The sequence below is a fragment of the Gallus gallus genome, chromosome Z, assembly GCF_016699485.2.
Source record: "Gallus gallus isolate bGalGal1 chromosome Z, bGalGal1.mat.broiler.GRCg7b, whole genome shotgun sequence".
Classification (NCBI taxonomy): Eukaryota; Metazoa; Chordata; class Aves; order Galliformes; family Phasianidae; genus Gallus; species Gallus gallus.
The window spans coordinates 20,080,582-20,098,381 of record NC_052572.1 but is presented as its reverse complement, the minus strand read 5'-3'; the positions used below and the strand labels follow the sequence as shown (position 1 = coordinate 20,098,381).

The 17,800-nt window shown below is 36.2% G+C and overlaps 1 protein-coding gene across 7 annotated transcripts in view; it reads right to left on the bottom strand.

Annotated features, from left to right (window-relative positions):
* Positions 1-17,800, bottom strand: part of IPO11 (importin 11) — a 73,814-nt gene that overhangs the window by 16,555 nt on the left and 39,459 nt on the right. For all 7 annotated transcript variants that reach the window (XM_040655791.2, XM_015277596.4, XM_040655789.2 and 4 more), the window contains 5 exons: positions 15,208-15,287; positions 14,739-14,819; positions 12,325-12,420; positions 10,756-10,869; positions 9,880-10,001 (listed from right to left, as the gene is read on the bottom strand). In XM_040655791.2, the coding sequence (XP_040511725.1) occupies positions 9,880-10,001; positions 10,756-10,869; positions 12,325-12,420; positions 14,739-14,819; positions 15,208-15,287 (493 nt within the window). The remainder of the gene's footprint in view (positions 1-9,879; positions 10,002-10,755; positions 10,870-12,324; positions 12,421-14,738; positions 14,820-15,207; positions 15,288-17,800) is intronic.

Below are 17,800 nucleotides of genomic sequence, written 5' to 3'. Positions count from 1 at the left end.
GAGCTCTAAAAAGGTTGGTCAAGATAGTTAGATATTACAACAAAGCATATCTATTCGTAACAGCACCACTGCCTTATCTGTAAATTCTTTTATTGTCTGGACAGAAAATATTTTATTAAATAAACAGCATTTATACTGTTCCATCTGTCTCCACAACAAAATGGCTCTTCATGTAAGTGTAGTATTGCAGAATGAAGAACAGTGATGTTTGGAAGGCAGGGCATGGAGAGCCACTGCCACAGCACATCAGCCGTGCCAGCCAGGCAAACCCCCTCAGCTGAGCCAGGAAGACATAGAAAAATCTTGGATGTGAGAATTTTGTGACGCACCACTGTGTGGAACATTTACGTTACATACGTAATTTAAATATATATTTATGCACATGCATGCTATGAATTTGTAATATGTTTTTAAGTTGCATCTCAGACTTGATCCAGGCACATAGGTGCATTTCATTTTAGGCCACCTTTTTTAAGCTAACTTCTCTGCGCAGCTCTATGTATGCCATAAAAGCCACAGCCTGGGTTCATGGCTTCAGTTTCCTTCGGCGTCCCTTGCGCATATGAAGACTTAGTGCGTGTGTATCCTGTAAATAGTCCCCTCACTTATGGTCCAGACATTACATTCTCAGCTTATCTGTCATAGGACTGGATACGAACAAAGTTCAGTGACATAATCAAAGGAGGAAAGGGGGAAATAATAAAAATAGATGCAAATTAGAGATTACGCCTAAAAACAGGACTGTAACTAAAAAAAATAACAATTTGTACTGACATGAGACATTTAGTTTGCCAAAATGGTGATGCCAAAGCACATTAATAGCCACAGTCAAATAAAAGACTCTACAGTAGAATCAAAGCATAAGTTCACATAAGGAGCAAAGTATCATTCAGTATCCTTGTCTACAATAATCCAAGCCTAAATGCACGAAGCACACAAACAAATGAAGCAGAATAGACGGACAAGGACAAATTTCAGAAGCAGAGTTCTTCCAAATTCTGTCAAAAGTAACTTAAATTTCTAAAGCTTCTAAAAAAATATTCTAATCATAAATAATAGCATATTTTTAATGTTTGAAATGTAAAATCCGGAACAATGTGAACTGAAATTCTCCTGTTTTTCAACAAGAGCTGGGCAAAAGCCCCTAGAGTTGAGATGGAGAGAAAAGTTTACAAAAACAACCATTTGATGATCTTTAATTCTAGCAGTGTTAATTTCACTTAAAATATCTAATAAAAATCAAAATCAGTAGAACCAGTATGATTGGTCAGTGGTCCAATTTAGGCATAACCTGTATCAAACAAAACTCATAATTTGCAGAGCATTTGGTTCTTTTCTCTGAGACCATTAAGCCAACAGGAAAACAGACTGTTCTTAGGAATTAACTATTCATTTTCAAATTTGACTTTTAATGTGTTTTACAAAGTCAATTACGTAAAGTAAAATAAATAGGCATATTATCCTCAGAGCACTGAATAACAAAATAGCTACGTACAGGCCCTGTGATGATTAGGGAAATGTCCAAAATATGGGAGATATTCCTTCAAGTATTACTGCCTAGGGAAAAAAAAAAAAAAAAAAAAAAAAAGAAGTCTTCATTTGCTGCTTCAATAACTGAAAATTTCTGTTTCCCACTGAGCACTGTTTGACTCTCATATAATAGTAACTGTAATTGTTATGAAGGGGAGACCCAGAAGCTGCAACACGAAACTGATTACTCAGCAGAAACTTTCCTGCTTAATAAACTCACAATACAAAACATTTATACGTGCAAACATGTACCATAAAAAAAAAAAAAGTTACAAGCAATCTTTGTAATTTAATGTCCTTTTTATCCTGGGCAGTTTTTACCACTAACTAAACAGGCAGAATCAAGGAAGACTTGCAACATGCTGAGAGAAAAAAGGAGAAAACTCCAGAATTACTTTTCCCATTAAGGATAAGAAAATATATATTTTTCAGGGCTTCAGTTTCCTTTCATAAATATTACTTCCCTTTAAAATCTAGAAAAATGACAGAAAGGGCTTATGAAACTGTAAGCACACTCGGAAGGTAAATTTCTCACCTTGCAGTAAATGGTTATTACAGCAATAAAAAACATTTGTTATGCCAACCAACAAGGAAAAACACAGTATCCAAAGAGTAAGGCTGTGAGTAAAATCGTAACATAAAAAAGACTAGCCATCAATGAGATACATGGATGTGATACACTGAAAAAACTGCACCTGTGGCTCTAGCCTCCACCATTCATTACAATATTTAGTACGCTGTTCAAACCAGGTAAGAATTATAAATACAGATGCAATTAAACATCAACGATATAAATAACATGCATTAAATAATTGCCAGATTTCAATCACTGTAACTAACGTCCTGGAACCTGACGTGGCTCAACAAGAGCAAACTTAGGGTCATAGAATAATAGAATGGCCTGGCTTGAAAAGGACCTCGAAGATCGAGTTTCAACCCCCCTGCTATGTAAAGGGTCACCAACCACCAGACCAGGCTGCCCAGAGCCGCATCCAGCCTGGCCTTGAATGCCTCCAGGGATGGGGCATCCACAACCTCCTTGGGCAACCTGTTCCAGTGTGTCACCACCCTACGTGTGAAAAACTTCCTCCTGATATCTAACCTAAACCTCCCCTATCTCAGTTTAAAACCATTCCCCTTTGTCCTTGTTGAAGGACAAGGAGGGTCCTACACTTGGGGAGGAATAACCACATGCACATTAGTACAAGTGAGGGGATGACCTGTTGGAAAAGAGCTCTGCAGAGAAGAACCTGAGCATCCTGGTGGACAACAGGTTGGCCATGATCCAGTAGTGAGCCCTGGTTGCCAAGAAGGCCAATGGGATCCTGGGGTGCCATTGGCAGCATGGCCAGCCGGCCAAGAGAGATGATTACATGTGAGTGAGTACACATCTGACTCGGTAAATAAAAAGAGGAGTGGAAGACAGGGCATTAGCTTCAAAAGTAGGCCCGTCTTTCTTCATTGGGATGATATGAACAGTTAAGTAACAAATTCTGACTTTACAAAGGAATATATAACAGCTGAAGGAGTATATTATATTAGGCATGTTCTTGCCATTTCCTAACATTCCATATTGACAGCTTCATGAAAGTTTTTCTAACAAAGTAACTTTAATGAATGACAAAGAAAAATTAACTTCTGTAATAACCTAATGAAGATTTATAATTGCATGCTATAAGTACCTGTACTCACAGAATGTCAATTATAACTGCCAGAAATCATACTCGGTGACATATCAGATTTGATACACAGCAAGAAAATGCAGACATTCATTTACATGAAGATTAGATACGAGTGGAACAAACCTGAAAAATGTCTTTGGCTTTTAACCTTTTCCTCACAACAGTTTTTCCAGATAAATACATTTGAATCAATAGAAGTATGAACACTGGAATACTATTCAAGCTACTCAAGTGCCAAAAATGACGAAGAAAAAATATTAGAAATTCAAAAGCTCAATATATCAAAAGTTGCCTGTATTTTGGAACTGTACTACTCACTCTAACATTGGTAAGTCCAGTGAGAATGATCATTAGTATTAGTCAGCTGTTTTGGAAGGCACTTTCAAATTTTGGAAGGCACAAAGAAATTAGGAGCAGAATAAATTTACAGGCAAATTCTTAAAAGAATAATCCTCAGAAACAGTATATTACTGGAAGAAGCCTATTAAGAAACTACTACCTTCTTACTTTAATCTTTGAGAGACTGCCTTTAAAGTCTTCAGCATTTTGACTTAACCATTTGCTTGTTCTTTTTCTTTGCCATTAACCACCAACACTATTACATGCAACTAACACATCTTTCCCCATATAGTATCACAACAATTTTTAACAAGAAATTCAGATGTATTAACAGGCTACTACAGCATAAATTGACAATCAAAACAATTGGCAATAGAAATCAAACTACTCTCCATTTGAAAGCATCCACTAGGAATCAATATTAACAGATAATGAGTTACGAATGTCGATATTCAGATTTGGAAAACTTATGAGTCCATTTTATACAGCCACCCCTTCCTGTATATCACAGTGCAAGTTCTATCTTAAAGCATTCATTGATCTTCTGTTATGGTTAACCCTCAGCTTATGATGGAAATGTTATGGGCCAACAAGAGAAAAAAAAAAAAATCACGTATTGAAGTTCCACTCACTGCTCTTTTTTTTTAAAAAAAAAAAAAAAAAAAAACTTCCTTAAATAAAAATCACAGCCTTTCACTGGTTGGACTTTGGCCAGACTTTAAGAAATCAGTTGAAGGACACAGACATCAGAAGTCAATAAAAACCTTCAAGGCTTTACAACCTTATGAAACAAGAACAAATCACAAAGCCATTCTACTCTGATATGGTCTAGAACTGCTAAGAAGAGCTGGCAATAGAATAGTATGTTGCACCACATTTCCTGTGCTTTCCCTTTTCCAGTGAAAGCAGAGCAAGTAGAGCTGGGATCCCTTAAAATCCAGCTTGGACTACAAATCCCAGATATGCACAAGAATACTGCTCAGTGTAAACAGCATTTCAGCTAACAGCACAACCCACAGCAATCTCTTTTCAACAGACAGGCTAATACTGTGTTCACAGACAGCGTGATGGGAATTTTTTTCTAATGCAGCGTTAGTCTGAGACCAGAGAGATCTTGCAAATGCCTAGGATTTACAGAAAAATGCTGCTGTTGAACAAGTAGCAAACACTGCAGCAGCCTTATCCAGCAGATATCTAAAAGACTTGAAAGAAACTTTCCAAAAATCTCTAACACTTGAAACTAGACTGAAAACAGATGTAAAATTATGACCTAGATTTCAACAGCTTTCTGTAAAAGCAATGGTGGTAATCCTCTTTTCACAAACAAAAAGCATGGCAATAATGACACCAGCAAAAGAGCAATGCTTATCTTTCAATGTAGTGCAACAAATGCTATCCATGATTACAGTTAGGGAACTCATCAAGCTAACCTGATCATTGTTACTCTGTTTTTCAAATCTACTGTTTATGTTTCCTAATAGTGGCTAAAACAACCCATTTGCTTCCTACTACCTTTCAATGTCAGTTGGGTTCTATCAAGATATGCAGATGGTATCTGGAAGAATTAAAACAACCTCTGATTTGCAAAACAGATTATAAACTACTTGGAATCACAATGTTCCAAAATGTTGTAGGAGAGCTGCTCTGAAAGTAATGCCTCCTATTTTATTATTTTGCCTCACAATGCCAGAAGCAGATGTTGGTCATATGGCAGTAGAGGCTGAACCTTCTCACCAATATAATGTCACTGTGTCGCTGTGTAACAGATGGCAGCAGAGGGGCAGTCAGACAGAATGGCATCTGACATGGAAGTGAGTATGAAGCAAGGGTGTGGAAATGAATTCCTCCATGTGGAAAAAAAAATACCACCCACTGCCATTCAGCAACACTTGCTGAATATTGATGGAGACTGAACAGTGGATCTGAGCACAGCAGAACAGTGGGTGGTGTGTTTCAGCACTGGTGACAGCGGCATGAAAGATGGGCCACATCCTGGATGCCAGGCACAGCTGTCTTACAACCAAATGAGTAGTGTCTGTAACAGTTCAATGATGCTAATCAGCAGATCATGACCAGGGGACTGTGTATGGTGCTTAATATTGGCTTCAATGTGATAGAAACAATGGTGGCAATGTTGGAGTATCAAAGTTTGTGGCAGCTGGATCCCATGAATGCTCATGTAGCGAGAGAAAGATCATCATATGCAAGTTTGTCAATATCTACTTATGCAATGCAAGGCTGAAGGTAACAGTTTCCTGGATTGCATCATTGCTGGAGATGAGATGTGGTATCACCTCTACGCAAAATGAGTCCACAGAATAGCAACACGTGAATTCCCCATCAAAGAAAAAGTTCAAGGCATAGCCCTCAGTGGGCAGAGTGACATGCACTGTCTTTTGGGATAGAAAAGGAGAGATCCTTCTGGATTTCTTGGAACTCAGACAAATCAACAACTTTGACTGCGGCATCACAACACTGACTAAGTTGAAGGCTCAAAGTTCTGAAGTCAGGACAGAGAAGGCAGTCTTCCTCTTACAACACAATAATACCAGGCCCCATGTCATCTGAAGATGACACAGCACATTACCAATGATGGCTGGACTGTCCTAGTATATCCACTGTATAGTCCAGATATGGTGCCTTCTGACTTTCATTTGCTCAGGCAACAATATTCCTAAGAATGATGTCATCACAGCAGCTGTGAAACAGTGGGTCACCTCCGCTGGCGAAATTTTTACTAACACAGCATGAAGGCTCTCATTCATTGCTGCCAAAAGTGCATAGCTAATGGCGGTGACTATGCTGAAAAACTCTGTTTTGTAGATGACAATTTGTTCTACTGAATAGTGTTGCTGTGCTTTTAACATCTGTTGTAGTTACCATAGAAATAAATACAAAGCATTACTTTTGGAGGGACCTTTTATAATACTGATGCTACACAAAGGGACAAAAACAAAGTTTGCATATTGATTACATCCATGGGTTTATGAGGTATGAAAAAAAGGACAATTTAAGCCACTTTGATCTTCAGAAATAGAATGCTTAAGAAATTTATCTTAAAATGTAGCCCCTGCCACAGCGGTAATTTACACCACTACTCCCAACCATGTTCAGTAGGGTGTGTTAAAGGGACCAAGGGCATATCTAATCTAACTCAATTACACGTTCACTATTAGAAGAACACTCTTGAAGCTCTGGGATAACAAACATTTAAGAATTTAGACAAGCAGAATTTGACTAAATCTGAGTAAGAGTTAATGACATTTGAGAATGTACTCATCCTCAGGACTACTGGTTGCTGTGGCTTCTCACATCTCACATCCTAGCTCTGACGTGACTGTCCTCCATCAAAGCCCTTCTGTGCTTTTCAAAATAAGAAGTACCCATCAATGTTGGAGCTACTGCTTGCCTGCATCTATTTCCCCTTCAGGTGTCGTGCACAGAGAGGACACTAATCTTCAAGGGTAGCACTACTGCCTAAATCTTGTTGCTAGACACTACAGTTATTCAAATCAGAAATCAGACAAAGATTCTTTAAAAAAAAAAAAAAAAAAAGCCAGAAAAATGAACATGGAGAACGGCTCAATCAAAAGACTCTAACAATCTGAGCAGTCAGATTCAGACGGCAAAAGCAAATAATTAATAGTATTTGGTTTACGCAAAAAACAAACATGTAAAACCAGGAAATTACTGCTAAGTGAAAAGGTGCTGCAACACAGAACTCAGGAAAGAAACACATCACATGTTCTTTTTACTTTTTTTTTTTTCATATGAACTCCTAAAACCTACCACAATGTGCAGCTGTGAGCAGGAAGATAAACAGGATGCTGGACTGATGGACTATACACATGCATGATAAATGGGTCACTGCTTACAACTGAATGTTGCCTACACAAGAAAGCTACAGTTTAGCTAATAAACCGTCACTTTATAACCTGCTTAAGACAACTAATAACCTGAGAACCACTGTGAATTGCAACTGCACTGCAGCTATTTCCTATCATATCCACTGTTTTAAATCCTTCATTCTGTGTTCTATTGTTAAGGGAGCAATATGCTTAAAAAAGGAATTGATTTTTGCCATACTTGTTATAACTGAATAACAAAGGAAGCTTTCACTTCATGAAAAATGCAGAAAATCACAAGTCCATCCACATACATATATTTGTGAACTACACTGCTAACTTGAAAACTACCTAAATACAATGAATGAACACTATGCAGTTTAGAGGTACAATATCAAACAGTCACCAACATTTTATCCCTAAAGTAATTATGTGAGAGAACAAAGACTGTGTTATCTTCATTTTAAACTCCATCCTCCTCTCTTTTGTTGATTGATTTTGTTGATTCCCTTCTTTTCCTCTAAAATAAGTCAATATTTTCTAGAACAGGTCTGGCTTATAGTCTAGAGCAAGCAACTGGGAAAAAAAAAAGAGCAAAATCACAGGAAGCTCTGGGTGCAGCACAGGTGTCCATATTCCCTACAGCCAATTCTCAACAAGCCATTGCTAATAGTAGCATTGATGAGCATCAAACCCTGTAGGAGTGAGCTGAGAGTGAAAATCTGCTTTACAGCATGCTTGCCTTTCCTGAATGAACCAGCCTTGCTGCCATCCTCAGGACACAAAACCTGTTCCGCTTCTGCAGCTGAGAAATCTTATACTTGCTTGGGATATATGAAGAAATACCTATTCAGGAATCCACTTAATAAGGTATTACAAAAGGAAAAAATAACCATCTTTTCATGAGAAGTTTGAATATCCTGATTAAATGTTGTATTTTAATATATTTTTGCTTAAGCAATGCAAACTGGCTTGCAAAAGAAGTGTAATTCTGCAAAATTTTGTTTTAACAGAAGCTTCAGGTATGAGATGCAGCAAGCATATGTAATGTAACTTCTATGAACTGCCCGGAATAGTGACTCATATTGCTCAGTAGAAAGAATAAGCACTTGCCAAAATGAATTTCACATACTTCGTCTGAATTTATGTTTGGCTCTGGCAGCCTATTACTTGTCCAGTAAAATTTTTGTTGCCTCCACAGAAATATATCCAGTAAAAAGAAGCTATCTTTACCGGAGAATAAGCATTCTTAAGTAATTTGAGCATCAAAAAAATAGAACTGCCATTTGCAGAAGTTTTATTATGTTGAGAACTGCCAGAAGTAATTGGCTCTTGCAGCAGGAAATTCAGAGCAGCTTAAGGCAGTTCAAAATAACAGCGTTATCCAAACAAATGCTTTTTTCCTTCCTCTCCATGAAAAGCCCTTCCTTGAAAGACAGGCATGTATTTCAGCAACTTAAATTTTAGCTAGCATCTCCTAAAGAATGTTTCAAACACATGATAACATTTACGTTTACTGAAAAACAATAGAGCTTTCTGAAAGCAGTTGCTTGGTTCACTTTTGGCTAGATGTCTATCTGGATGATCTGGGGGAAAAGTGAAAGCTTCATGTGCACACTAAAAGCAGTGAAACAAATCTCTAAGTTATACACATAGAAGTTCCTCAATTTTTAGGTAGTGACTACAAATTCTACAGCTTTACAAATATTAGTACAACTTCAGGATTTGTAAGCAATAATAGTTATCATTGGAAAATACTTCACATTTTTTCAGGAAATTTGTCAGACTAAACAAACTCACACAATATTGTATTTCTGACTTCTACAGCAGACAAGAATTATTTGAAAATAATTACAAACAGAACTCTTACCTAAACAAGAATTATATAAGAATCCCATTAGTGACAATATAAAGCCAGAATAACACTATTCAGAATTTTCGTTGGAGAAATTCCATGTGCCTTTACCCACTAATGACCACGTCAAAGGGCAACGGTATCAGCTGCTTGCTACACAGTGCAAAAACACTATTAGCTTTTCACAGCAAGTCTTCCACTCAATGTCATAAAGTGGAAAAACAGGATGAACACTAAGATCTGCCCTCAACTTGAAACAGGACTGAACAAATATTGTTCCCTGGAAAGGACACCAAAAGACAAATCAGCCAACTAAAACAACTACAGATGAGAGAAGCAGCTAGTCAAATATTAACATGAGAATGTGCACTAAGACACAGCGCTGTTTCCTCACTTTTGCTAAATGACATTTTCAAAGAAAGAGAATAAAGTTTATAGGTATATTGCCATTAGGCTCCATAGCAGGTATGCAGCATGAAAATTCTTTATTTTAAGCTTCTTTATTCCAAATAAAGATGTAATAATACTACTTGTAATTGAATATGAATTTGTAGAATTCTGAAAGGTCTTACAAATCATCTTAAGCAGCTTCAAAGTGTACTTTTTGTAGCATTTCAAATTCTCTCACCTATTCAACGAAGGTAGAAGTGAAATCAGTGCCAAAGCAGAAAGTTTTCTTCTCTCTGGCTGAGTGATGTTATCCATCCGGTCAACCCACATTTCAATCATGTTACCAAGAATTTGGTCCAACTGCAATGAGAATAGTTATATATACCTGAGAGAAGCTGCAGCAACAGATGTACTTGGTTTCGCCTCCTCTTCTTTTACTAATTATTTATGATAGTGCTCACAGGCCCTGACCCCCCTTACAATTGTAACCCCAAAGTTAAAATTAATTCCTAGAGAGAATATAGATTCAGAACACTGAATCACTCAGTTTTCATATGAGAATCTCAGAACACACAAATTGACTCTTTTTTTTTTTAACCTTCACTGGTAGTAATTAAAAAAGTCTTGACTTCGAGTGTCTGAAACCCTAGGGTAAGAAAATTAGTAAATCTTTCTTCAAAACATAGCAAAACACTTTGGGAAAGGAACTCCAGTGAAAACTGAGCACGCTGAACCAACTGTTCCTAGGAACTATCACAGAAGGATGACTAAGAAACCATTATCTCTGGTGCAAAATCCTTCAAGATAGGACAAAAAGAAATTCTCACCCAACAACATCACGCAAACTAAAAGAGCTTATTGGGTCTACTGTGTGATGCAGCAGGAAGAGAATTTAGAGACTGCGTAAAATTTCTTACGAGATGTTTTAAGCAAGTTGCAGGAAAGTGTAAAATTTGTTACAAGATGTTCAGGAGAAGGAGCAAAGCAGGAGAAAGGGAATGTGCTTGGACTGGGGAAGAATAAACACGGAAAGCACGGGGGAAAGCTCTTTCGTGTTTAAAGAATGTGACTTCTGTATGCAATCCAGCTGAAACACCAAGAGAAACATCCTTACCTCCTGGCCTGATTCACATGCCATCTGGTTCAAAAGTAATGAAAAAAAACTTGTATTTTGTAGAAGAACTCTACCGATGACCCCTAGATAAGTAGACATCAGCATTGGGTATCTCTGAAACGAAGACAAACCAAAACAAAGAACATTTAGTTCAATTAAATATTACAAAAAAAAAAAAAAAACCATGCAGCACAAAAATTTACGGAAAATAGTTGTAGGCATCTTTTATTTAATTTAAACTATAAATTACAATTACAAATCTGAAAACACAATATTGAGTAATCGTTATCAGAAAATTTCCTGACACAATATGAAAACTATGGCAAGCCAGGATCTGCTTCTTCCAAAATAGCTACCTACAACGTGCAAGGTGATGTTACTTTATAGTAAAAAAACCTATGTCTTAAAAATGAGCAACATACTATACTGTTAGAAGATTACATTTCAAACTGACTATGGTTTAAAAATACTGTTTACAATTTTAGTAATATTAAGAAAGGCTTGAATTTCTGAAGTTACTTATTTCTGAGAGAACCTACAAGAATCTGTTAAAACCAATTTTGAAATAGTTGCAATCTAAACTGCATAGAGTAATAAGCATTTGTTTATCTTTTGTTGTCATTTTTCATATTACAAGAAGCTACAAATAAATCCACCATCTAATAACAAAGCAGTCACGATTCTGCAGAACTTCCTACTTGAAAAACAAAACGCCAACATTTACCTGAAAATGTTTACACAAAGTATTGTTCAGACAGTCCTTTTTTTGTGTGCTTTGCACAGCAAAAAGTAAAATGCTAAGTAGCATTACTTGGTGTAGTCTTGGAAACAACGTAAGAATAGTCAAATACTGTTATGAGAAGATCTTCAACTTAAGAGCAAAAAAGCAGAATTTTTGATCAAAAATTAGTTGCACAGAGAATTGCAACCACTGATTCAGACAGCAGAACTATTTTTTTCTCCTGTTTGCACTGCAAGTTTGAAGCATATTGGATTTTACTGTCTTCTGCGCAACATGCAGATTTGTTGAAAGCAGAGAGAAAGAAGACATCTACGTAAACAACATCTGAAAGCTGCTTCCATCTCACAAAGCCTTCTCACATTCTTCCGCTCAATTAACACATTAGTTATGCTGATTAGAAAAAGAAGGTCAAATCAATCTCCCTCCTACCTTATTTTTCTCTGGGGCACATACACTCAAAAAGTAGTAAATAATTTTTTTTAAAAAGCACAACAAAATGCCTTAATGTCTATAAAGAATCTGACTAAATGCTACCAGTGGAACCACAGCACTTTTTTAGTGTTAATTATGAGGAAAAGCAAAATAAAAGTTGTGGCATTTTACTAAGATAAACACTTGCTTCACTTGAATCACAAAACAGGCGATGAGTACTTTTCTTTGATTTTTCTACAGCCACTTTACTATGTACGAACTTTAAAAAATCAATCAGATGGACTTAAACAAGAGAAAAAGAGAAATCTAATCACGGGAAAGCTGGACTGGACAAAGGAAGGTACTTCCCTGTCCAACAGGAAGAGTGAAGAAAAGTTAAAAAGAGCGACTCTTACCTCCCCATCTATAATCCCCCTGAATACTGATGGTAGAAGAGGCTGAAACATTTGAGGACCCAAAATAGGATTTACTTTTAGGACATTTTCAACAACCTTAAAAACAAAAAAAAAGTTAGACAAAAGGTGCATATAAAAACTGTAACTGAAGCTTTAAAATCACACATACAATAAAGCTCTGACTGGAAGTTCACTGTTGAGTACCAACAAAATACAAAACTGCTGAAAGTATATTCTACTTAAGTACGCTGCAAACCTGACCTGCTTTCATCCTCATACAGGAATGAGGGAAACTCAAATGTAAAACCAAATCAAGGGTCCACCTAGCCAAGCATGTCCTCCTCAGCCGCCTCCTGACCAGGTAGGTAACGCTGGCCTGGGAAGTCCGGGCCCCAGGAAAAGCAGCTTGATGAAGTATGTTGGAAGGAAGGACCCTCAGCAGTTTAAGGCTTATTTCCAAACTTATGTTCTGTTGATTTTTTTGGAGATTTGCTGATTAGGAGCTATGATCTCTTTGCATGTGGTAACCAACAGTAAGAGATCTCAGATCTGCTATTTTAAGTACCTAGCATCCCAGTTTTTATATTCTTTAACCCTTTGTTTCTCAGCTGTCTCTTTTCCCATGACCTGTGAAGTAATTTTCTTCTATGCTTTTTGGCCTTTCCCCAGTTGTTTGGGTCTTTCCTTGTATCAAGATGGAGAGCAAAGAGGCTGTAGGAACCATCAGCTGCTACCTATCCTCTTCTATGCAGAATGGAGACCATACATCCATACACACACATACAAAAGAGTAAGAATCAGGCAATACAAATGTATTTCCCTGCACTGTTCATCTCAGTCCTCACCTCCCTTCAGTTCAGGGAGACTTCATAAAGGACTTTTCTTGCCCAGTCTGTCCTGAATCTATGTGTATGTAAAAATGGTGTTTTGGGTTTTTTTTTGTTTTTTTTTTTCCTCCCTCTCTGGAACCTTGTTCACACTAGTTTCATTTAATAGTCCCTGTTTCTTGCCTTGAAAGATGTTTTCTCAGCGCCTCTTAATTCTGTAGACCTTAACATACTGTTATAATGATGGGGAAATATAACTTCTCCCCCTACTCACCTCTTAAGGAGCCTAAAGTTTTGGCTAAACAATTTGTTTCTTGTACAGAATCTTTTCAAATCTTGCTAACACTGCTTGCTCCTATTTGAGCTTTGCCAAGGTCTATTTAGAAGCTCTTTGAGATGAACAGACCAGAGCTGTAAATAGTACAAAATCTAAACAAAATCATTGATTTTTCCAGGTGCATAAGAGGATTGTTTTGTTCCCTATTTCTCCAAATGTTGTTTGCACGACCAAAGGGGTCAATAATGACTTATAGGGTACAGAAGAATTAGATACAGCAATTAGGCAATTATCTACCTTTTCATATGAAGATTAAAAATACCCTAAATGAATTTGGGTTACTAATACACAAGAACAACTTTGAATTTTTTTTTTTAGGGTTCAATCACTTCTTAATGTTGCATTTTGATCCAATTAATGGCAGATATTTTTTTCTGAATTCTGAAACAAGCTAAAAAACAACTAAGACAACTTTTGTAACTAATCAGTCAGATAAATTTTGTCTTTTTATTTTCTAATTGTAAGTGTGAATACCTTTTATGTTATGCTTTGGTAGCCCTCTCTATTTACAATTCAACCAGGATAGAACAACCTGGGTTGGCTTTTTCCAAAACTTCATAAATTCAGTGACATTCACACATTAAATCAAGTTACTGGGATCCAAACACAGTTCTTATTTTGTGGCTCCAGTGTCCTCAAGGTTTTGTAAAGATAGCATAATACTTGCCATACAGGGATTGATCATAGGGCTGTTGAAATGTGCTGCTACCATGCTCTAGAAAAACCTACTTTGATAGGGGTACAAGTCCTCACTAACCTCCTTTCTTTAGTAATCTACATAAAGTGGGAAAGATCTCACAGACTCTTAATCTAAATCCATCTGTAAAGAGGACTCAAATTACTTGGTGTAGTAATATAATTAGAATTATATTAAGAAAAATACCTGGGAACTATATGACTTAAAGAAAGCATTACAAAGATGGTACAGGAACTGCATATCAGGTGATTTATTTTTATTTTTTTTTACAGTGCTATATTTAGGATCACACTATCCTTCTCTGGGTAAAAATAATGCATGTAGAGTCTTTTTTTTTTTTTTTTTTTAAATATGTGTACTAGGCTCCCAATATACACACTTCATACGTAGTTTAAAAAACTCCAGTAATACTAAGAGTTAAATAAACTGTTTTCTTCCACATGTTCTATATTCATCATATTAAAAATATTACTTAACCCTGACGAAACTCTTGTAAGAGTACAGATGTTCAGAGCTGAAGATCTAAGTATTTAACATTTTCTCTGTATTCTACCTTCAATGCTTGAACTTGACCTTCAGTAGTTATGTCCTTTAAGAGTTCACAAAACGATCGACACAAGTCAACAGCATATGTCTGCAATTGAAAGATAAAAGAGACATTATATATTTTATATCTACGTATAAATATCAAAACAATCTCAGTGAATTTTCTAACAGACAAGGATTGAAGACATGGCATAATGCTTCTTGTTCATTTCTTGATAGAGTTTATGATCTTTAACTTCAATCTGTTAAACTCAACAGAGTAACAATTACTACTCTGCAAAGGACATGTTTAGGCAAGAAACTACTTAATTAGTCACAGTAATTCTATTCTTTCTGAAATCTGATTTTATTGGGTGTTCACCATATGCCATAAAGATGAATCCAAATAATATGCTTATAAATACATAAATGAAAAGAAAAAGCAAAAACAGTCGTTTGCCAGTAAGACTAGTGACATTTCTAGAATGGCAATATACCTGTAAAAACTCTGTTGATGATAAGAAAACATAGGCGTTGATGATCTTAAAGCAATTTTTGAGGTTTTCTGAACTCAGCTCTGGAAAATAATAATAAAAAAATAATTACAATTCAGAAACTCATAGTCAAACTGAAATACCACTAAAATAGTTCATTTCTAAAAATGGTTTTCCTTATATGGCACGTAGGTGCCAGATGACAACAATTAGAAAAAAAAAGTTGTTAGACTAAGCACCATTCACGTTTTGTCTTCCTGCCAGGAAAACCACAAAAAAAGATTATCAAGTTCAGCTATCATTCTCTCAGATGGAAGCACAAGAAGTCCTATAACTTCAAAACCTAATTCTAACCATGAAAAAAAAAAAACAAAAATGAAGTTTTGGTTGCAATAGTTGGCTAAGAGAGACAGAATGAATGAAACATACACTCAAGAGACCTGCAATTACTGAACAATCATCTCTCCTATTGCATCAATATATTTGAGTCACTAAATGCTGAGTAGAATGAGTGAAGTAATGATTGCAGGCCTGATCTTCTCACCCAGATACCAAATCAAATGGTATTGAGCTTTTAGACTAAAACACACTGAGCATTAGGCCATATCTTGAGTACTTCAGTAAGGAAAGCACATAGATTTAAGAGATGGTATACAACAACAGTTTTTAAGAAGGTGAGAAAAAAGAGATATTTTCAGGCAGCATCTGAAACACTGCTAAAAAAATAAAAATAAAAATAAAAATCACTCCAGAACAGTAACACAATTCATAGCAAAACTAAAAAGTTTCAAATCTTCACAATAAGTTGGATGCTAGTGCGAACAGACAACAATCTTCACTGTCTGAGAACAAAACAGAACACCAAAACACTTTCAACAGCTTGCTGCATTTGCTTAAAAACAGTCTGAGAGAGCAACTTTTCTTGGTAAATTGAGCACAGTCCCGTTCTGCAGCCTTTAATTAATATTCTGGTAAAAAAAAAAAAAATCAGGGAGAAAGGAAAAGATTTTAACAGAAGTTTTTGTCAGAATTTCTTATCAGATTAAATGAGCACTAGCAGCTGGCTAAGACCTGATGTGTGTTTCACAGCTGAAATGCATGCAGCCCAAATGAAACCATGGCTTACACCTACTGTTGTATATAAAGGAAAAATTTCCACAGAAAATACTCTATGACAGAAACTACAGTTGGTTTTCCATTGTAACACTGGTAAAGTTCTAGGGAGTTTTAACGGTTAATTCTCTTTATAGTCAGAAGGAAAGGAAGAAAGACTTCAGTTACTTGACATGGCCACTCAAGAACTTTGAATGCATAACTATTTAATATTTCAGCGTTTGCACAGGTTATGCCTTGTCATCACTCATTGCGAATATATAAATATCCTGACTTGAAGAGAGGTGAATTTTTAAGAAATCCATCCAACACCTTCATCAAAAGATTTCAAAATATCAGCCTTAATAGTACTCTTAAGTAGTCCTTGTATACTGGTCTCTCATGAGATCCCACCTGTACTAAGTTCAGCTCTCAACTGAATGTGAAAAGCTCTTTCAGATATATTTGGAAAAGAAAACAAACCTTTCCAATTAAACTACGTTGTTCTAACAGTTACATCACTGTGGTGGGAAGGATGAGGATGGAGAGATTTTTCTTAAATGCTCCAAGTTCCAGCTACTTGTATAGTGGAGAAACTACTAAATAACTACTCAGTCTTAGTCCTATAACTAACTTGCAGAGTCATCAGTGATCAAGATACTTTCAGAAAGGATCTGCATGAGCAATACTAGAAATACTGCAGCTTTCATAACTACAAAGTTTTATAAAAGTATCATCTGAACACTATGCTGTCATATTTATAATATGTGGAAGTAGTTCAGCCAGATTCCCCCGATATAGACAGCAGAGAATTGCAGGTCAGTATGTACCAGAATGGTTTCTGTTTTCCAGCCAACGCATGTGCTGTTTTGGCCCATGGAAATCAAATTTTTTGCTGGACAGCACACTCAGAAAAAAAAAAAAAAAAAAAAAAAAAGTGTCTCAGAAAAAACATCAAGAAGTAAAGTAGTACAGAAGAAAATTGGTTTATAACTACACATTGCAAGGGCTGTTGTGCATTCACCATTCAACTCCATCTGTGACAGAGAAAATATTGACAAAAGCCTGTATAAAACCTCACCTGAAGGAAAGCTGGCCCAACATAACTGTACTATTTATGCTGTTGGCATAATACAGTAACTTTTAGTAATCAGAACAAGGAACAAGGCAAAACAGCTGTTTTTAATTTCAGTGCTGTTTGCCCAACACAATTTTGAAAATTTATAGAGTTTGAAAACTGCCTACATAGTTATTGGCTGAATTATGGAAAACCTAATTTAAACTTTAATTCTTCAGACTGGAAATCATTGTGGTTTTAAGTAGAGCAGACAAAATACTCCATTAATCCATGTCAGTAAACTCAGCAAATTCTGTGTTACAATTTTTAGGAATTCTTTAAAAATCTCAGAAATTACAAACTGAAATTTGTCTCTTCAGCACAAAGAAGCTTTAAGCTATTTAAAAACAAACAAACAAACAAACAAACAAACTCAGAAATTTTATT